General features: G+C 38.3%; 1 protein-coding gene across 1 annotated transcript in view; it reads left to right on the top strand.

Annotated features, from left to right (window-relative positions):
• Window positions 1-17,804, top strand: part of col23a1a (collagen type XXIII alpha 1 chain a) — a 146,662-nt gene extending 128,858 nt beyond the window's left edge. Inside the window, 24 exon segments of the mRNA XM_059346867.1 lie at window positions 506-580; window positions 1,867-1,983; window positions 6,492-6,518; window positions 6,670-6,696; window positions 6,847-6,900; window positions 7,128-7,187; window positions 7,303-7,347; window positions 7,452-7,529; window positions 7,685-7,708; window positions 10,522-10,566; window positions 10,679-10,723; window positions 10,828-10,908; window positions 10,998-11,057; window positions 11,451-11,498; window positions 11,594-11,620; window positions 11,707-11,766; window positions 11,849-11,920; window positions 12,025-12,051; window positions 12,152-12,205; window positions 12,301-12,387; window positions 12,597-12,692; window positions 14,112-14,150; window positions 14,341-14,349; window positions 14,950-17,804. Of these exon segments, the coding sequence (XP_059202850.1) occupies window positions 506-580; window positions 1,867-1,983; window positions 6,492-6,518; window positions 6,670-6,696; window positions 6,847-6,900; window positions 7,128-7,187; window positions 7,303-7,347; window positions 7,452-7,529; window positions 7,685-7,708; window positions 10,522-10,566; window positions 10,679-10,723; window positions 10,828-10,908; window positions 10,998-11,057; window positions 11,451-11,498; window positions 11,594-11,620; window positions 11,707-11,766; window positions 11,849-11,920; window positions 12,025-12,051; window positions 12,152-12,205; window positions 12,301-12,387; window positions 12,597-12,692; window positions 14,112-14,150; window positions 14,341-14,349; window positions 14,950-15,000 (1,308 nt within the window). The 3' untranslated portion in view covers window positions 15,001-17,804.
• Window positions 17,805-20,225: the final 2,421 nt, after the last annotated feature.

The raw sequence follows: 20,225 nt of genomic DNA, 5'->3' as shown, positions 1-20,225 counted from the left end.
ATCGTATCGCCGGGTTCTTCCCAACCTATTTCAACAACATTGGTGTGCTACAGTAAATTTCTCATCTTTACCTTTGTCACTTCCTCTCTTCAGGGTCCTCCTAACTACTCATATGCCAGTCTGCACAGTAATCAGATTCCCATCAAGGTTTGTTCCCTGAAGCGAACCGCTCCGTCGTCCTCCCAGCAGTCTCTTCTCTCTGTCAGGCTGCTGATCCGTCACTGTCCCTGCAGATAGAGGAGCTAAGCACTCTTCTTGAGCTTTCTTGTTCGGCCTTAGAGGCTGCTGAACTCTCACCTGTTTTTCCCACAGCAGTTATTTCCCTCTTTGTTGGAAACTCGAATGCACTATCTTAAATAACTATGGGTTTCTGATTTCATCACTCATTTATCTCTTTTTCTTCTCCCTTTCTCCTTTCTTCTTCAACATGCTCCTTGTCATCGTCTCTCTTTTTCTTCTCTTTTTCTTTCTTCTGTTTGTCCCTTCTGCACCTCTTGCATCTCAGATGGTCTTCCCCAGATATGATCATGGCTTTCTCTCTGGAGAGCAGTCTACTAGCTTTCAGAGACGCTTTCTGAAGGTAGACAACAACTAAGGCATGTGTGCACTTTTAACACTTTGGTCTAATAAGCATGCATCTCCCATCTTTCGTACCCTATCTGTCATGTTGCATTTAATTTATTTCATGAAATGAAATCCATGGCCATGATTTTCATCATTTTTTCATCATTTTATTGTGTGTGCCAGCTTGTTTAGTTGTTTTAGGACTTATTATGTGAAATTGTTTATAAAGTTCTAAAGCATCCAAGAATGTAGGAAAACAACTTGGAAGATGAACCACACACATTTCAGAGGGCCTCAAGAAATGTGTGCTTCTCATTAAAGGGAGAATAAAAGAGCTTTGTTGGTGACAGTTTAGTTCAAGACTGAACTTAATAGAGACATAATAATTATCAGTGTAAGGAAATAAGGTTTTAGTCTTCTATTTGAAGGTCTTGGTAATATCATTTTCATGAAAGGGCTTGATGTACCATGTTGCTTACCGCAACAAAGCAACCCCTAATGCTCCACATGGCTGTAGAGATGAGAGGCTACAGAGGAAGTGTCACCATGTGACTATAGAGACACCACTGGGCCTACATCTACTTCAGTGGTGAGCAAGAACAAGAGGGCGTTAATTGTTTCTGTTTGGCATAAGCATGAGGGTAGAAGTCATCAGAAAGAGTCATGTCCCAAGTTAGATGTAATGTGATAAAAGGGTTTTTATTGGGAGGTGACAGTTCAGTTTTAGTTTTCTGCAGCATAAACAGAAAAGAAACCCCTCATTCACAGGATGATGTTGTTCCCAATTAACAATTCCTCATGTGTGAGAGCGTGTTTTTCTGCATGGGTGTGTTTCACTTAGTTACTAGAGTCACCGGATTAGGGCCTTCACTCCCTCCAGTCTCCCTGTGCTGTCTCCTTTAAAGTCTCCGTTTGTTATTGAGCTGGTGTTTAGACATTGAATAATTAGCAGCTAAATATTCAGTGTTTCCTTCAGGAGTTTGTGGAGTAGATTCCCCTAAATGCTCCTTTAAAAGATGATGATATTTCAGTTGTGTGCCAGCAGCTTGTTTATACTGCCGTCATGGCCAAAAAATCAATTGGTGTAGGTTTAGGAATATTTTTGAATATTTGCTATATTTCAAAATGAATTTGTCATCTGTTGTGGACTAAAGAAGTGGATTCTGATTGGTTATATTCATGCAGTCAAGGGTTTCTGCCAGTTAACCTGCACAGATACAGACAAATGTAGACTTACAGCAATCTAAGACTAATAACGTAACAACATAATAATGCTTTTCTTCTTTTGTTTTTTTCTATCAGGGTGACCAAGGCCAGGCTGGGCCTGCTGGTCCTCCCGGTCCTCCAGGTCCCCCCGGTCCTAGGGGCCCCCCTGGGAACACAGGCAAGGACGGGCCACGTGGCCCTGCGGGCGAGCCGGTAAGAGCTTCTCCTCATGCATCAAAAGTGCCAAATGTATATGAAACAATGCACCCATACTCGCCCACACACTCTTTGCTGTTATTCTCGTCCTTTTCCATCTTCTCCCCCAGTTCCTCACCCTCTAACTTTACACCACAAAGAATTCAGTCACGTAAAACACCTCAGTCATCAGCGGCTGCCGTTACCCCAAAGATGTTGACCTGGCAGGGTTCAACCGCAGGGTGTGACAGATTGCAAATGTGTGTGTTCTGTGTGCAAATGTGCATTTATACACACGTATTAAGAGGGAAAGGGTCTATGCAGTATATTGCAATGAACCCAAATTCTCATTCTTCCGGGTTTGCCAGTGAGCTGTGGCTCACCTAAAAGCTCCCAGAATAGCAACTCTACTCCTGGCCTCATCTGTTTTGTGTAAGACAGCGGCCACAAAGTTCTCCAACACGCCCCCCATTCTCCCACCCTCCTACCACGACTGTGTCGCTGTGCGCCCCTGAAACAGATATGGCACTGCGGCGAGTTCATGGGCAGTTTGCTGGCCTCACCAAACAATAGTTGTGCTCCTTGCCTGAGGCAGTTTATGTTTCTCAAAATTAACTTCCCAGAGTTTAGTTCATATGCAGCAGTAGCTTAAGGCTGTGGTTGTAGGATGGAAGAGAGAAAAGCTATGAAGGTAATTGTTGTTTAACCAAGTGAAGGAATGAATGCTCCGTTACCCTCAACTGGCACAGGACAGCACAAGGATTCAAGTGAAAAATGTTGGGTTGAATGTGGGTGAGAGCTTACACAGAACTGACAAAAGAGAAAGCCAGCACAGCAAAAAAACTGACACAAAGCAGGCGGGTCAGAGAGGGCTGGCCCCTCTTATAACCTAGTCAATTTCAAATATATCTTTCAAGTTGATTAAAGGCATTGCAAAACCCAAAACAGCAAAACAAAGCAGAGTGGCGCTAAGAGCCGCTCCATGTTGTGGGCAGATGTCTGAGTGAGCTGAGCAGAGAAAGTGAACAAATCTGACAGTGTGAGTGTCCTTTAACCCAGTAATTCCCAAAAAGCCCTACTTCTTGTACCTAAACTGTGCAGCAACTCAATTAACCTGAAAAAAGGTAAAGCTGTAAATTATGATTAAAAGAATTCAATTAATGAAAAGAAGCCACATGTCAACATTATATTCAATATATAGGCCTACATGTTACAGTTATGTAAGAGTCTGTGAAAACTATAGCAAGTGAACACAGAAGTTTAAACAGGTAGCTAAAAGTAGGCTATTGAATAAAAATATTTCAAATGATTTGCTTAAAGTAATGGATTAAAATAGCTAAAAGTAACCCTTATGATTTAATGGTTGAAGTAGTTTGCTTAAAGTACTGACTAAACAGTTAAAAAAAATAAGCTTAAGCTATTGAATTAACAGTTAAAATAGTTAGTATTAGATGGACAGTCAAACAGTTAGTTAAAAGTGTTCATTGATAAACGGTTAAAAGAATAGCTTATAACGTTGATGGGTAAATGTTAAGATAGTTAGCTAAAAGCTACGTTAATTAATAAATGGTTGAAATAGCTAAGCTAGCTAAAAGTAAGGCTAATTTGAGAAACGGTTTTAATAGTTGGCTGAAGGCAGTGGCGGAAAGTAATTAATTACATTTACTCAAGTACTGTACTTAAGTACAATTTTGAGGTATTTGTACTCACCTGAGTATTTCCATTTTATGTAACTTTTTACTTCTACTCTACTACATTTTTAGGCAAATATTATACTTTTTACTCAACTACATTTAGCTGCCAGCTTTAGTTACTTTTCAGGTGGAGATTTAACAAACATTATGCATTAAAAGTGATTAGACTTTTTTTTTTTAATTGAATCTTAAGTATTAAGTTTATTAAGTAGTTAAATGAGCCCTATCTTTACAAAGTTAAAACACTGCTTACATAAATGCATCAATACAAATGTTCCGATAATATATTTAGAATATGAAACAATCTGAGTGGAGCCATTCTGCATAAGTACTTTTACTTTTGATACTTTAAGTACATTTTGATGCTGATACTTTTTTACTTTTACTGAAGTATGTTTTGAATGCAGGACTTTTACGTGTAGTGGTTAAGCTGTTAGTTAAGCTAAGAATAATGGAATTATAAATGGTTGAAACATTCACCTACTCCAAGTAAAATAAGTAGTAGTAGGCTGTTATGATTGCTGACCAAACCAACCTAATATCCAATCTTAAATATTGAATAGTACATACAATGACATTGACATGTTTATCTGACATGATGTTTCTGGGTACATCAGACAAAAAAGTTTTGGAACCATACTTTAACCATTGTCATTAGTGTCTTTAAACTAGAAATTAAAAGAATGATAACTCTTTCTGTCTGATAGATGAAACTGCTGTTGTGGATGTGTTGTAAATAACATTTGCCCTATTTCAAGATATCAAAGTCCAGGCCCTGATTTGAAGTAAATTTAGTATCGTTCATAATTGGAAATGTATCTGACATCTGAACTGGTCTTCATCCATCCTTTTCTGTGCTCGGGATAAAAGAAGTGCTAGAAATTATTTGCAACGGTGATTTGTTTCCCGCTGCTAAGGAGGAAAGATCAAAAGAGGAGGAGGAGGTAAGAGGGGTGAGAAAAGAGGTTAAAAAGCTGCTGGAGCAACCGAGGATGGAAATAAGAGAGGAGCACATAGCAGTAGAGTGGATCAGGGGGACAGTTTGTATGAGCTCGCAGAGAACACGAGGAAGAGAAGCAGCTGGGACACATCGAAGTAGCTTCTGAACATTATTGTAAAATATGAGGACAGAGCGGAAGGTTAATGACCACAAATTTATATCATGCATTTATTACAATGCACTGAGAGCTCAAGTAAACAAAAAATACTTGATAGCAGTGTGTGTGTATGAAAGAGAGAGAGAGAGAGATGGAGGGCTCTTGCCCAAGATCTCACTAAGCTGTATCAGCCATGGATGACTTCATAGCAGATGTTGCTCCAAGCACACGTCCACCTGGCCCTCACAAACAGCCACGATAGGTCTGTTTACCTAAATAAGCCAAATCAGTGATGGACAGATGCCAGGAAGTCGACATAAAATCCTTTCTCAGTGTTTGTGTTGGGAAGAGAGGGATTTGAGGCTTACTGCTAATAGCAGTTTATTAAAGTAAACTAAAATGGAAACTAAAACAAAAAAATAAGCAATGAGAAATATTGTAAACCAAAAAGTTATTAGGAACTTAAACTGCACTGTAATGATATTGCCTGGTCCGGAAAAATAAATAGATTAAAATGACCTGTTACATAGTCTTATCTCTACTGAAAAAAAATGTCAACTCTTGTGACATTTACATACATACTTAATAATTACTTACTTAACATATCAGGAAATGGTGCTACACCGCAATTACTTGCATCAGACATTATGGCTAATGCTATACTGTGAACTTCTGTTCCTTTCTGAAAGACTGAGAATGATTTAGAATTAGCCAACACACTCAGAAAAGTATTAGAGCCTTGCTCCACAGTTGTCTCCTGTCCATTGCAACAACAAGAAAATGTAAGATGGGTGACACAATAAAGGAAAAGCCATTGTCAAGCCATGTCATTGTCACCTATACAATGAAATTAAGTGCATTCTTGTCATTGCAAGATTAAAAATAAATAAATAAATAAAAGCAAAATTAATAAATAATAGGAAAATGAAAAACAGGAGAAAAATTAAACAACAACTAACAAACGTAAAAAAGAAAAGAAAAAAGAAAAGAAAATATCAAACAACTGCATTCCCTAAGTCCTCATGTTGTGTGTGAATGATGGCTGATGGGTAAAATCAGTTTTTTATTAATCTATTTGTCCTTGCTCTGAGCGTCCTGAACCATCTGCCTAATGGCAGCAGTAAAAAGGCATTGTGTTACTGTTTTTGTTGCCATTCTCTCATTTGGAAGGTGTTCAGCTAGATTTAGATCTGGTGTCTGTGGCGGCTGAAGCTAATTAAACCTTTCATCTGTATCAGTATTTTTATTTGTGACCCATCTGAGTGTACTCAGAAAGAGTGCTTGCTGAACTTAAGTGCAGTGACTGGCCATGCCTTATTCAACAGTGCCATCTACTGGCTCAAATGAAACCTTGACTCTTTGATGGAGACCTACAGTACCTGAAGTAAAATTAAACACACACATGCACTGATCCCACAGTCTAACCCCCCAACCCCACAGACTCCCTTCCCTCCCACCCACTGTTCAATGTCTCATATTAATTACTGCCACCCATTGCTGTGCAATACTTGTCACTTATTTATTACAGTATTCTTACCTATTTCAGTATTCTCATGTTTATATTTCATGTGTCCTTTATCTTGTTTTATCTCTTTTTAAATGTCCTATGCACTGATTGGATCGAACACTCATTTTGTTGTACACTGTGTAACACAATATAGACTATTCTTTTCTATTCTATTCTATTCTATTCTATTCTATTCATAACTAAAGTTTCTCCTCTGTCCCTTCTCAGGGTTTTCCAGGTCGTGATGGCGTTGAGGTGAGTGCTGTTCAAATCCAATTCAAGCTATCTGATTGTTGTTTATGAATTATTATTATAATAATAATTATAATAATAATAATTATAATAATAAGTCTGAAGTGATGATTTGTCTGGATAATTGTGGTAACCAAATCTTTTTCTGCCTCAGGGGGCTCAAGGATCGCCTGGGAAGCCAGTAAGATCATTAATAGACCTTGACTCAACTTATTTGTCTTACTTCTTCTATTCCTCAGACACCTCAAGTGTCCTTTTTACATTTTGCTGTTTGTTCCTAAAGTATTATGTGACTAAAAATCTGTACTTCTGACATTTATTGAACTGATAGGGAGAAGATGGTGAGCCCGGCTATCCAGGACCACAGGGTCCTCCAGGAGCAAAGGTACACATTACTCATCAGTTAGAATGCATGCTGGGTATTTTAAAGGGATAGTTTGGGAGTGTGAATGTATAAGGTACTTATCCATAGTCAGTGTATTACCTGCAGTAGATGTTGATCGGCATGCCCCCAGTTTATATTTTACCTCATTCATCCCCAGTTGAAAAAATTTGAACTTTCTCTTTAATGTAAATGTGTTTCATGCATTAACTCTGAATGTGTGAAATCAGGGCGAGGCAGGTAGAGGAGAAAAAGGAGAAAGAGGCATGGATGGACTCCCAGGATTTAAGGTAGAAAACTGATACAAAATGACATTTAAACAGAACACACATCAATAATTGGTCAATCTTAAAAATATTGTCTGAGAGAGTTTTACCATAATATGCCGTGTTTGTGATCAAACAGGGAGATAAAGGGGAAATTGGAGAGCAAGGACCACAGGGAGCCATGGTATGTCTATTAAACCTCGAAAATCATTCTGTTTCAAACACTTTTATTGTGATAATTTGCATTTGTTTTTATTTCTCATGTATTTATTTCTGTCTCTGCTTCAGGGTTATCCTGGTGAAAAAGGCGCCACAGGCTCCTCAGACATCATCGACTTCAATGGAAAGCTTCTCGATGCTTTCCAGGTGAGTGATATTAAAGTGCCAGTGAGACCAGATTTGCGGTTGCATCATATATTACTGCAGACATGTAGTTAAAAGTTAGGCAGTGAGCTGAGAAATTGTAAGAAATTCTTTTCAAAACCGCTAAAACTGAACATGTCGCCATTTCTTCCTGACAGGCCATCAGCATCATCAGTGTTTCGGTAATCAGCTGTCGTATCTGCATGATTTTAGTGGAGTGATCAGTAACTAACGACTATAATGAAGCATTTGCTCCCACAGACATTCATTAGCACATACCTTATCCCACCTGCTTCAGCCAGTGGATCTGTGTGTTTTTGTTGATGCCTTCCACCCAAAAACTCAATACTTCAGATGTATTGGATGTCACTGTAGAGGCCACATCTAAAGATGTCCCTGGTCTACTAGTCTACCAGGCTCTCTTGTGTATTCATTTGGGATAACACGCACAGCCCCAGCAAATATAATACAGCTGTGCTCCTCTATCAGATAACATGAAGCCTAAAGAAGCATGCTTAATCATGCAGAAAAATCAACAGCCTTTGTTACATTGTTCTGAGTGTGTTTTCATGCTATCTATCCAACATGCCTCACAAAATACATGGCTGAAGCTCGCTATAGGGCAGCATGGTGTTTTTTTATCTATGCATTTGTGTTCCACATAACTGAATGCACAAGGGGAATGCGTTGCAAAGGATGGGAGGGGAACCCCTCATCGTCGCCACAGTCTCAGTTTCATATCCCTCTCGTACACAAGACCCTTTGATTCCACCATGTACCGTGCTATATGCTAATAACAGATGACTATCTCTGCAGTGGAGTGTGTATTTGATTAAAAACCACTATGCACCAGGTCCCCTCAGACCTGATCTGAAATGGGCTCCTGCATGCAACGCTGTAGACGGCAGCGTGAGATAGTTACAAAGGAGTCGGTGAAAACATGAAGCTGAGATCTTATCAGTCGCCTCTTGCCAACGTGGATCAGTTGGCACCAAATCACACGCCATGTCTCAGCAAAACTTATTTTCATGGAGCACGGAAAGCTCATTGGCCACCCAGCTCGTGTTATGATCCATTTATTTGTTTGTGTGAAAAGCCACATTGGTTTCATCCGTGGTGAAACTTTTGGTGATGATGAATTTGGGTTAAAACCTCGCTGAAATTGGATGCTTGTAACTGTCATTTTCAGCTTTTTTATAATTATTTGCATGAGTAGCCATCTCTTTCCATTGATGTAATTTCTCAGATCAAATAGTTCTTTGTAAACATCTATTGGTTTCCATGGTTTGAATGGAAGACAAACAGATTAGAAATAGTAAAAAGTGAGAGAATCAGCATGTCCACCTCCGGGAGGCAACATGGGCTCCACTTTATGACTTCAAGATGGCCGAGGACTTCAGAGGTAGAAGTAACAAGTGTAACATTGTGAATGTAGAGATTAAGGAGCGTGATTTAAGAGGCTGTCACTCATCAATCAGCACAGAAGACAGCTTCGGATTGGCGTAATAAGCTATTCTTCACTCATTGTTTGTGTTTTTATGAAGTCACATGACATGTTTTGTTTCTCCTGCTTTTGTGCGACGGTTTCCTCCTGCGTCACAAACAATAAACAGAATGAAAAATGATGCCAGGCCATTTTTTTTTTACCACAAACCACATTCGGCACAATCTTTATAAGATAAAATTGCTTCAAGTTGGTTGTGATCAGCGAACACAGTGAACGAAAGTCATCAGCTTTGTTTACTGCGAGGCTTGCGTTGTGAAATCCATCAGTCTTCTTGTATTGTTTTGTGTTGGCTCCTATTCAAGCCTCATGGTGGAGTTCTGCGAGTTTCAACCATTGTGATAAACAGAGAAAACAGCCAGATATATACAACATGTCCATGTGACTGTCTGAAAATGACAGATATAATTAAAGCAGTTATAATCAGTATTTTTTACATTAACAACAGATTGCATGACTACTTGTATCTGAAAGGGTTCATCCATGGTGAAGAACCCACAGAGAATTACCTCCTCAGCTCTCTGATGCTCTTTGTTTTTGTTTTCCAACTTGAAGGTTACTGTTAACTCTCACAACTCTCATCAGCAATTTTTTTGGCCACAGAAGCCAGCAATTGTAAGCATACATAGCTCTAAAAAACCCACTGTATACTACCTGTCCATGGATGGATTTCTAAACAGGCCTACCAGGCACAAACCCAGGGGCCCAAAACCACAACGAATATATAACCACTACAAAGAGATGCAAAACAGCCATGAAGATGACAAAATGACTCATAGTGACGATGATGGGGGGAAAACAACAAAAAAAGACTACAAAGTGTCTACAAAATGACGCAAAAGAAAGAGAGACAAAACAGCTACAAAAAGGAATGAAACAACCACAGACAAAAAATAATTACCTAAAGACAAATACAGTTACAAAGTGACAAAAAATCACAGAGAGGTATGTATCAACTACAAAGACACACAAAACAGCAACAAAGATGTGGCTAAACAACTCTAAAGTCTGTGTTTTGTTCAATGAAGGAGACATTTTGGGGCCTTTTGCATGACTGTGCTGAGGGGCCCATTGACTCATAATCTGGCTATTTACCTGCCCAGCACTAAACGGCACACAGGCAAAGTTAGCAACTAGCTGGTGTACATTATGGAACATTTAGCAGCTAAAGAACCAGATATTACACCCAGGAGTCAATGAGGAACTAAAAGATTATTAGACAGCCATTTATCAGCACACAAACATGTGCTAATACTAATGTTGCTCCATATCTGCTGGGTGTGCCAATATGCAACTATGAGCTAAAAAGATTACGACATCAGTTGAAAAGTTATTGATATTGTGTTTACAGCTTGTATTTGCTGCCCCCAAGTGGCCAAAACAGTTATGTAGTTGCAGGATGGATACCATTTAATTCAGTTCAAGATTAGACACATTGCAAAGTTTAACTGGGTATACATATCAGTCACTCAATTTCTGTTTTTTCTGCAGGGCCCACCTGGACCTCCTGGACCCCCAGGCATTGCCGGGGAAAAGGTAAAGGGCTCTCATTGAGCCTTAATAAAAATTATATTTTGTGTTAAAATTTGAGTTTGTGCAGTGTCATATTCACTGAGTGATTGATTAACTGAGTCTTTGCTGTCTGCAGGGTGAGCTTGGTTTACCTGGGCCAGCAGGAATTGATGGGGACAAGGTATGGTTGCAAAATTACACACAGGCTGATTAAATGTCTCTTACCATTGTTACTGCTTTGTTATGGAACTGAACATGACATCTCTTCTTAATCTTTGCCTCCAGGGTCCTAAAGGGGACTTAGGTGAGACAGGGCCACCTGGTGAGAGAGGAGAGAAGGGAGAGATGGGTCTCTCTGGGCCTGCTGTAAGTAGTGACAGTCAACATGTTTCTAGTGATACACAAACAGTGAAAATTGTATCTTCCTGTTTAACATCTTGCTCTTTGCGGTTCAGGGTATGGACGGACACAAAGGAGAGAAAGGCGACTTCAGAATGGATGACAATCTGGTTAGTGTGACACAAATTCAATACAGTATTTAGTTGTGTGTCATCAGATTAAAACATGCACACAACAGCCAACAACTGCAGACACTGCAGGCAAAAACATAGCTTTTTTTTCTCCCAAAATAGGTTTATTTAGGTGTTTATTTGACAACGCTTTGTCTGTTTGTGTCTTTTGATACATCTTAAATGCAAAGTTAGCAATAGATAATGACTCATTGGTGTATTTAAATATAAAATTACTGAAAACTTGTAATACGAAGAATAATTTTCGTAATGTAACTAACCAACTTGGGAAGTTTCATCGTGATATCTATAAGTTAATTTTTTTACCCTACTCACGGTATGTCTCTGCTTAAAGGACAGTAATTGTGCATGTTTTACCTATTAATTCCCTCATTGCAGATTTCCCAGCCAGGCCCACCTGGTCCTCCCGGGCCACCTGGATCCATGGTGAGATTTTAGAATCACTATCAAAATACAGGTAGCAAATATTCAGGTCAAGTTTTGTTTTTTGCACCACACTTATTGCACACATTGTTTTTCAGGGGCTGCATGGTATGCCTGGTCCTAAGGTAAGTTTGCAAGATCACGCATCTGGTATATGGTGGAGGCTATGAAGTTCTGTTTGGTTCTCAGTGTTCCTGTCCTTCTAATGCAGGGTGAGCCTGGATTTGGGATGAAGGGAGAGAAGGGGGAGTATGGTGCTCCTGGACTCAGAGTAAGTAATAATAATATTAATATCATAAAAAACACGATATACCTTGAGAGTATTCATTAATGATAATGTTCTTTGACTGCAGGGATCAGACGGTCCCCAAGGCGCGACTGGGCCTGCAGGGTTAGTGGGTCTTCCAGGTGCGAAGGGAGAAAAAGTAAGAAACTCATCACCATCACCTCCATAAATGTGTGGACTGATTTTTATTGTCCTCGTTAAAAACATACAATATGATTTATGTGTGTGAATGTGTGTTTCCAGGGCAGACCAGGAGAGCCTGGACTAGATGTGAGTTTATCACTGAGTATTTCAATGGACATTTTCAGTTAATGAAATAAATAAGTTAATTTGTGCATTCTGACCTGTTTGTGCTTCTACATGTGTCCAGGGTTTCCCGGGTCTGATGGGAGAGAAAGGTGACCGAGGGGAAAGAGGAGACAAGGTTCGTACAGAGCACAGAATATTTCATTATCATCATTAAATTTCAACCAATTCAGTTTTTTTAAGAAGGTTTTTTTCTGTCCTCCTCATGTCCAGGGTGACAGGGGAGCAGTGGGAAAGAGAGGTCTAAAGGGCCAGAAGGGAGAGCAGGGTCCTCCAGGCCTGGACCAGCCTTGTCCTGTGGTATGTCCCCTACACACACACACACACACACACACACACACACACACACACACACACACAAGGAATTACTACACATTATTTACCACCACTTTCCTCTCAGCTTTCACAGTATTTCATTTCTTCTCTCAGCACTGTTTCTGTCATTTTCTACACATTTCTCTGAGTTTTCTCCTCAATGCTGTGAATGTGTAACTGACTCTTGCTGACAGGGATGTGATGAGAATAAAGGTGTGTCTAAAGAGGCAGGGCTTTCTTCCCCTCCGCCTCCTCTTCCTCCTTCCGGCCCTGAGGCCCCCTGTCCTGTGGTACAGTATCTGCCTCCTTCCTCTTTCTCTTGCATCACTATTCATGCATCTCTTGCTATTTTCTTTTCAAACACTTTGCTTCCTGTCTTTTTTGTCTCTCACGCTCTGTTATGCATGTAATCTTAGTCACAAACCCACACTTCATGTAGCTCTAGTTCAGTTTAAACATTAACTGGCTGTGGGAAAATACCATGTCTATGCCTGATATTGAAGAACAATTGACTGCCACCACTTTTTGGTGTTGAATTAGATAACAGCATCAATACCACTCATCTTTCTGTTAAATATATTAAGGCTGCAGCCAGTTAACTCAGCATAAAGACTGGCAACAAGGGGAAACAGCTAGCCTGTTTCTATCAGGAGATAAAAACATCTGCCTTTCTAGTAATTGTAATCACTAATAAGTACATTATATTCTGTAATATTAAAGAGCCAGGCTAGCTGATCCCCCCTATTTCCATTCTTTGTGCTAAGCTAAGCTAAGCTAACCAGCTCGCTATATTTGCAATGTGTCCTCTATTCTTGTAGCGTTGTGCCCAAAGGGTGATGCCAAGAAACTTTCCAAACAGCAAAATAATAAGAAAATACAGACAGCAGCACTGCCACACATTTCTATTGGGTCATAAGTCATGATTGACAAGGATTATTTTAGTATGAGTTTATTTACATTGTTGCTTAGTATCAGTGGTGGCATTTAACTTCAAGTACATTTACTGAAATACTGTAGCTTTATTATTCTACTTCACTAAATTTTGAAGCGAATATTTTACTTTTTACTTACATTTAGCGGCCAGTTTTAGTTACTTTTAAGGTCGAGCTGTAACATAAAAAACATGATGAAGTTAAAGTAAACCTCATAACAGTAGGCCTATATTACATAATGTAAATGAGCCCTGTCTTTACAAAATCGAAACACTGATTACATAAATGCATCAATACAAATAATCTAATAATATATATTTAGAATATATTTAGCAATCTGAGTGGGTCCAGTCTGCATAGCGAGTACTTTTACTTTTGATATTTTAAGTACATTTTGAAGCTGATACTTTTGTACTTTTACTTAAGTAAGTTTTGAATGCAGGACTTTACTTGCAGTGGAGTAATTTCACAGTGTGATATTAATAACTTTTACTTAAGTAAGGGATCTGAATACTTTTTCCATCACTGCATAGTATATATTTAAGATAACTGTGGATTACAAAAAGTTATATAAAGCATAATTTTGAGCACTTTTAAGCTCTTTCTATTCTCTTTTTCTTTAATGTGTATTATTAATAGCTCAGCCTCCACCTTTGCTTTATTTTGCTTATTTGGGAGGGCACACAGCAGGGTGCAGAATCCTTAAGGTGTGTTTCAGCATGCGTCACTTAGCATTTTCTGGCTCGTTAACATTCCTCTGCTGTTCTCTCTCTGCAGGGACAGGATGGGCTGCCCATACCAGGCTGCTGGCACAAGGTGAGTGTCAAAAGGCCAAATATGTTTTCAGCATATTGTTTTTAACTAATGAACTTATTAGTGTCCTATTAGTATTTTATTGTGGAAAGCAGCTGGCATAGGGAGTATATAAACAGCTAACCATGTGCAACTAAAGCATATGTTATTACTCATGGCATTAAATTCATTGCTTGAATTTGATTTGATACAGGGGCATTTTGTAAGTATATTACAGCATGTGAGCTTGTAATTGTTAAGCATGAGTATTTGAGATTAATAATGTGGATTTTAATTGAATATGCTACTAATAATTAATCCATACTATTCTTCTTTTGCAGTGATGACTAACCAGCCGCATGGAAACTGTAAATATTGATATGGTATATATTGCAATTGAATACTACGCGAACAACCCACTCCATTTTTTTCCTCCCCCCCATAAAACATTTTATATAATATATTGAGATTTTTTTTTTAACAAGGACATTTTTTTGAGGCAACAGTATTATGAAAATTCTTATAAACTCTAGTGATCCAGTGTGATGCAGCTATGGTTTTGAAGAGAAGAAACTGAACTGGCAGTTGGACTCTTACTTTGAAGGACAGTCCAAGATGACAGTGTTGGAGTGCCTTGACAGTCAAGCGGCCTTACTAACAAAGCCTGACTTGCTGCCTGATTGTAATCATGAACGCTGTATGGATATAATGGTGTGTGCACTCACCCAGTCTCACGGATGCTTGGATGGATGGACAGATCTGGGAGTGGCAGGTAGAGGATTGTGGGTCAGTATTCTTCTCTGCTCTCTCTGTTTTCTAAAAGGAGGAAATGGCGAGACAGAAGCTGAAACGCAAACGTCTCTCTCAGCCCTGAAGGGGTGCAGGCCTGGTGGAGAAAGGACACATTAGACAGGCAGAGAGCACAAGGGGCAGATTGGCCTTTATGAAGCTGAGCAAGCCGAGTAATGCCTCAGTGTCACACTGAACACTCAGATCCTCTGTTATGGAAAGTCTCCAGGAAAGGGCGACAGAGAACCCTGCATTTCCACATTCACCTGAGAAGAAAAGACACACCTGTGGCTGATGAGGTTGCGCAATAGCTTGATAACCAAAGTTATCTGGGAGTCACTGACGTCACTGGCACATAAGGAAGATTTTACTGCACAGGTACATAGAACAAGTTATGGTGGTCTCGTATGGCTCTTTTGTAAAGGTTTTCACTCATTAAATGCATGATCATAACGAAGCACAGTGTTGTTTAGCATCCTGACAGCTTGTATGACTTGTGGTCCCTCATTGAAACCTCAAACAACGGTAGATTCATTGTCATTTGCAACAAGCAGTCTTTAATAGTGTTTCCATTTGAACAAGCCACTCAAAAAAGTCAGTACCTTTTTATGGCTTACACTTGTGGCAGTCCTGGCTTGTGTGTTGTTTTCTCTTGTTATACTCTTACCTATTTTTGTCCAGTTACATTTTGCATTCCTGTGCATTGCCATGTTTGTGGAATATATAGCAAAACCTTAAGGCCAGATTTGAAGGAACCATTTACAGTATTTGTGATGAACCAGTGTTTCAGTTAACTTCACAAGTTATTGCCAATCAAATTATTTTTCTTAATAATGTTTAGTGTAACTGATGCATTTTGACTGATCATTTTCCTTTAATCACTGATGAAGACATGTTACTGTTGCCCGTTTGCTCTCGGCAACAGTGTAACTTCTTGCTGCTGACTTAAATGTGTGTTGTTCGTTTGATATTTTTGAATCAATATTTGGGCTGAAGGACTAACAAACTGTAGAATGAAATTTGAATCAAATGTAAAAGCAACCATTGTTTTTTGGGCAATTTCTTATTTCTATTCAGCAGTACATCTTAGGACAATGGTGTACAGAATAATTGTCAGTTATTTTTCATTTTTGTGTGTGCTTTTTTCACTTGCCACAAAAGGTTTTTACTATCAGATGATTTTTATCGGTGTGTTTTGGTCTTTGTAATACATTTTTTCTCAGATGGCAGAATTTCTTGGTGCTTAAATACTTTAATGTTCACCTTTTTAAGGTTTATTCTGCATATCTATATGCAAACACACACACATGTCCACAGTCATACAAGGATCATTGTCTGAAGGAATTGCAATTGGGTTTACTGATGTACTATTTTCAGATATATGGTTTAATGCATACAGGACAGAGCTTACATTAAATAGTTATGTGGCTTTGTTTACATGGGCAGAAATACATACACAATCAAAGTTTCTTAGTAGATACCTGTATAGTTGTATTCTATATTGATTGTAGTTGCACTTTTTGATACATTATGAATAGCATTCAGCAATATATATTCTGGTTAAACGCCAGGCATGACTGACTAGCATCATTTATATCATTTTTTAATTTTCAGCCTGAATATGAACAATCAGAATGTTTTATTTGTTGATTACATTCAGTCACCATCAACATACAGGCTGCTGAACATTGCTAATAACTATTAGCCACCACAAACATAGCAACACTTCAAACAGGGTCAGTATTCGCGTAGTTTTGACTACTTTTTCTTAAGTATGATTTTCAGACCGTCCTCACCCAAAAACGGCTGATTCAGGTTGTCATTGCAAGCAGTTTATTGTGACCCATAATTACGTTTGTTGTTAGGCTGCAACTTCTTAGTGGCTGTAATAATTATGATGGGATCAAAGAAGGAGGTCAGGTGATGTATTATAAAGAGTGACAAACACAGGACTTTCAGCCAGGAGACCGCTATCATGTCCGGTGTGGAACCATAAGCCAACTTGTACTAACTATGTTAGTATGTAACCACATCACACAACGTAACTATGTCACCTACCTATTTTTAAACCACACCGTGATCTTTTCCTTAACCTAACCAAGTTGTTCCATTTCAGGTTAAGCATGTGTTAAAATCTGTTTCACAACATTAAATAGAATAGATATATGTTGTTGCGGGAGTCATTGGAAAACTACCTGGTCATTTGGGCAACATATTCCTGCAGTGGTGATAGTAATTGTAGGCCCGGTACAGGACTGAAAAGACGGTGTATAACACAACTTCTTATCAGCTTAATTTGTTTTGTATATACATGCCAATACATACAAAGCCATTTCCATGTCAGTGGGATAAGTATGATGTAAAGTCTTGGTAAATGTTTTAACTTTAGAGGGTTTTTAAGAAAGATCACTACATTACATATTAAGCTTATACTGCAATACTCATTTATAAAGTGATTCTAGAAATGTTTTCTTTAAAATAACACATCTGACTGAGACGTTATATTGAAAGAAGGGTTTAACTGTACACCACACAGTTCTCAGCATTATCTCACTGGAAGCTGATGGTTATCTGTCACTTAACATTATCACATGTGTTTATTTCTTTCGCAGATTCTATCAGTTTCAGTTTTAATGGAGTCAATAAATGGCAACATGTCTGAATACACTTTGGTGTTTTAACAAGTTGTATATCACAGTATTAGCTTGACTTTGTGAGAATGTTTTTTTTTTTGGTTGTGTATTTGGTTGTAAAAGAATTAAGCTATTTTTGTAATAACTTGTCTTTAAAAATGTATAAGGTAAAATCTGGTTAACTAAACATGTAGACTGAAGTAAACTCCGGTTTTATGTGTTTCCCTTTTGTTCATTAAATCATAACCATGTAAAATTATGCATTTTCTTTCATTTAATATCAATATAACATCAAGATGTTCTACCAGCCCGACCTCATACTGCATGTATAATATGCAGTGACACATTATAATTATTTAGAGAGTAAACAGCCTTTTGTCATCTAAAGAAAATAACACAGAAGCTGTAAAAATAAATTTAAAAAGTAACACAATACCATTGGGAAAAAAACAACGGCAGAGCAAATTTACACAAAGGAGCAAAAATGAAAAGCCTAATTCCAAAACATTTGGGATGCTGCGTAAAATGTAAATTAAACACAAAGTGATAATATGCTAATATTACATAATATATATCCCACTGAAAACTGTACAAATACAATATATTTAATGTCAACTTAATGGTTTTTGAAAAATACATTTCATACCAGTAACAAATTTCCAGTGGTGGAAAGTAACTATGTACATTTACTAAATTAAGTACAATTTTGAGGTACTTGAGTATTTCCATTTTATGTAATTTTATACTTCTGCTCCACTACATTTTTAGGAAAGTATTGTACTTTTTACTCCACTACATTTAGCTGCCAGCTTTAGTTACTTTACAGGTGAAGATTTACCAAATAAACATGATACACTTAAAGCGATTAGACTTTTTAAAAATTAAATATAACAGTATAAGTAGTAGTAATAGTATTAAATGAGACTTACCTTTACAGTAGTATACAGTAGTGTTCAAAATAATAGCAGTCCAATGTGACTAACCAGATTAATCCAGGTTTTTAGTATATTTTTTATTGCTACATGGCAAACAAGGTACCAGTAGGTGCAGTAGATTCTCAGAAAACCAACAAGACCCAGCATTTGTGATATGCACGCTCTTAAGGCTGAGCAATCAGGTGGCTGAAGGATGAAGCCAGCACTTGTTGAACATGCATTTCTCTTTGAAAGTCTGAGGGAAATGGGTCGTTCAAGACATTGTTCAGAAGAACAGCGTACTTTGATTAAAAAGTTGATTGGAGAGGGGAAAACTTATAAAGAGGTGCAAACAATTATAGCCTGTTCAGCTAAAATGATCTCCAATGCTTTAAAATGGAGAGCAAAACCAGGCACGTGACAGAAAACTCAAGACAACCATCAAAATTGATGGAAGAATAAGCAGAATGGCAAAGGCTCAGCCAATGATCAGCTCCAGGATGATCAAAGACAGTCTGGAGTTACCTGTAAGTGCTGTGACAGTTAGAAGACGTCTGTGTGAAGCTAATATATTTACAAGAATCCCCCGCAAAGTCCCTCTGTTAAAAAAAAGGCATGTGCAGAAGAGGTTACAATTTGCCAAAGAACACATCAACTGGCCTAAAGAGAAATGGAGAAACACTTTGTTGACTGATGAGAGTAAAATTGTTCTTTTTGGGTCCAAGGGCCAAAGACAGTTTGTGAGACGACCCCTAAACTCTGAATTCAAACCACAGTACACAGTGAAGACAGTGAAGCATGGTGGTGCTAGCATCATGATATGGGCAAAACCAAGAAATGTAAATTAATTGTGGAATGTTGTTAGAGAATCTTGGAGTGGAATAACAGCTGAAAGGTGCCACAGTTTGGTTGACTCCATGCCATACAGATGTGAAGCAGTTATAAAAAACTGTGGTCATATAACTTAATATTAGTTTAGTGATTCACAGGATTGCTAAAGCCTAGAAACAAAAAAGTTTGTACAAAATAGTTTTGAGGTTGTAATGTCAACGGCAGACACTGCTATTTTTTTTAACACACCCCTTTCAACTTATTGCCCAATTGCGCAGCCTTAAGAGCGTGCATATCACGAATGCTGGGTCCTGTTGTTTGCCACGTAGCAATAAAAAATATACTAAAAACCTGGATTAATCTGGTTAGTCACATTGGACTGCTATTATTTTGAACACTATAACAATCTGAGTGTGTCCATTCTGCATAAAGAGTACTTTTCCTTTTGATACTTTAAATACATTTTGATGCTGATACTTTTGTACTTTTACTTAAGTATAATATGAATGCAGAACTTTTACTTGTCGTAGAGTAATTTCACAGTGTGGTATCAGTACTTTTACTTAAGTAAGGTATCTGAATACTTCTTCCACTGCACATTTCTGATAAGTTGGAAAAGGTTTATCAAAAGACTGGGAAAGCTGTGGAACACTCAAAGACACCTGTTGGGAACATTCCAGAGATAAACAGGTTAACTGGTAACAGGTGACAAATTGTGATTGGGTATGAAAGGAGGATGGGGCAAGTTTCACCACACTGAAAAAAACTGAGTGGGCAAATAATCAAACATAACGTTTCTCATCGCACAATTACAAGCAATTTGGGGATTTCACAAAAACAACATTGGATGCCCCATGACCTACAGTCCCTCAGGTAGCATTATGATAAAAATGCTACCTTGTCTTGTACTTGTATGTCTGGTAGATAGTAAG

This window comes from Centropristis striata, chromosome 12 (assembly GCF_030273125.1).
Source record: "Centropristis striata isolate RG_2023a ecotype Rhode Island chromosome 12, C.striata_1.0, whole genome shotgun sequence".
Lineage (NCBI taxonomy): Eukaryota > Metazoa > Chordata > Actinopteri > Perciformes > Serranidae > Centropristis > Centropristis striata.
The sequence above is the reverse complement of the archived record's forward strand: the minus strand, read 5'-3'. Positions and strand labels throughout refer to the sequence as shown.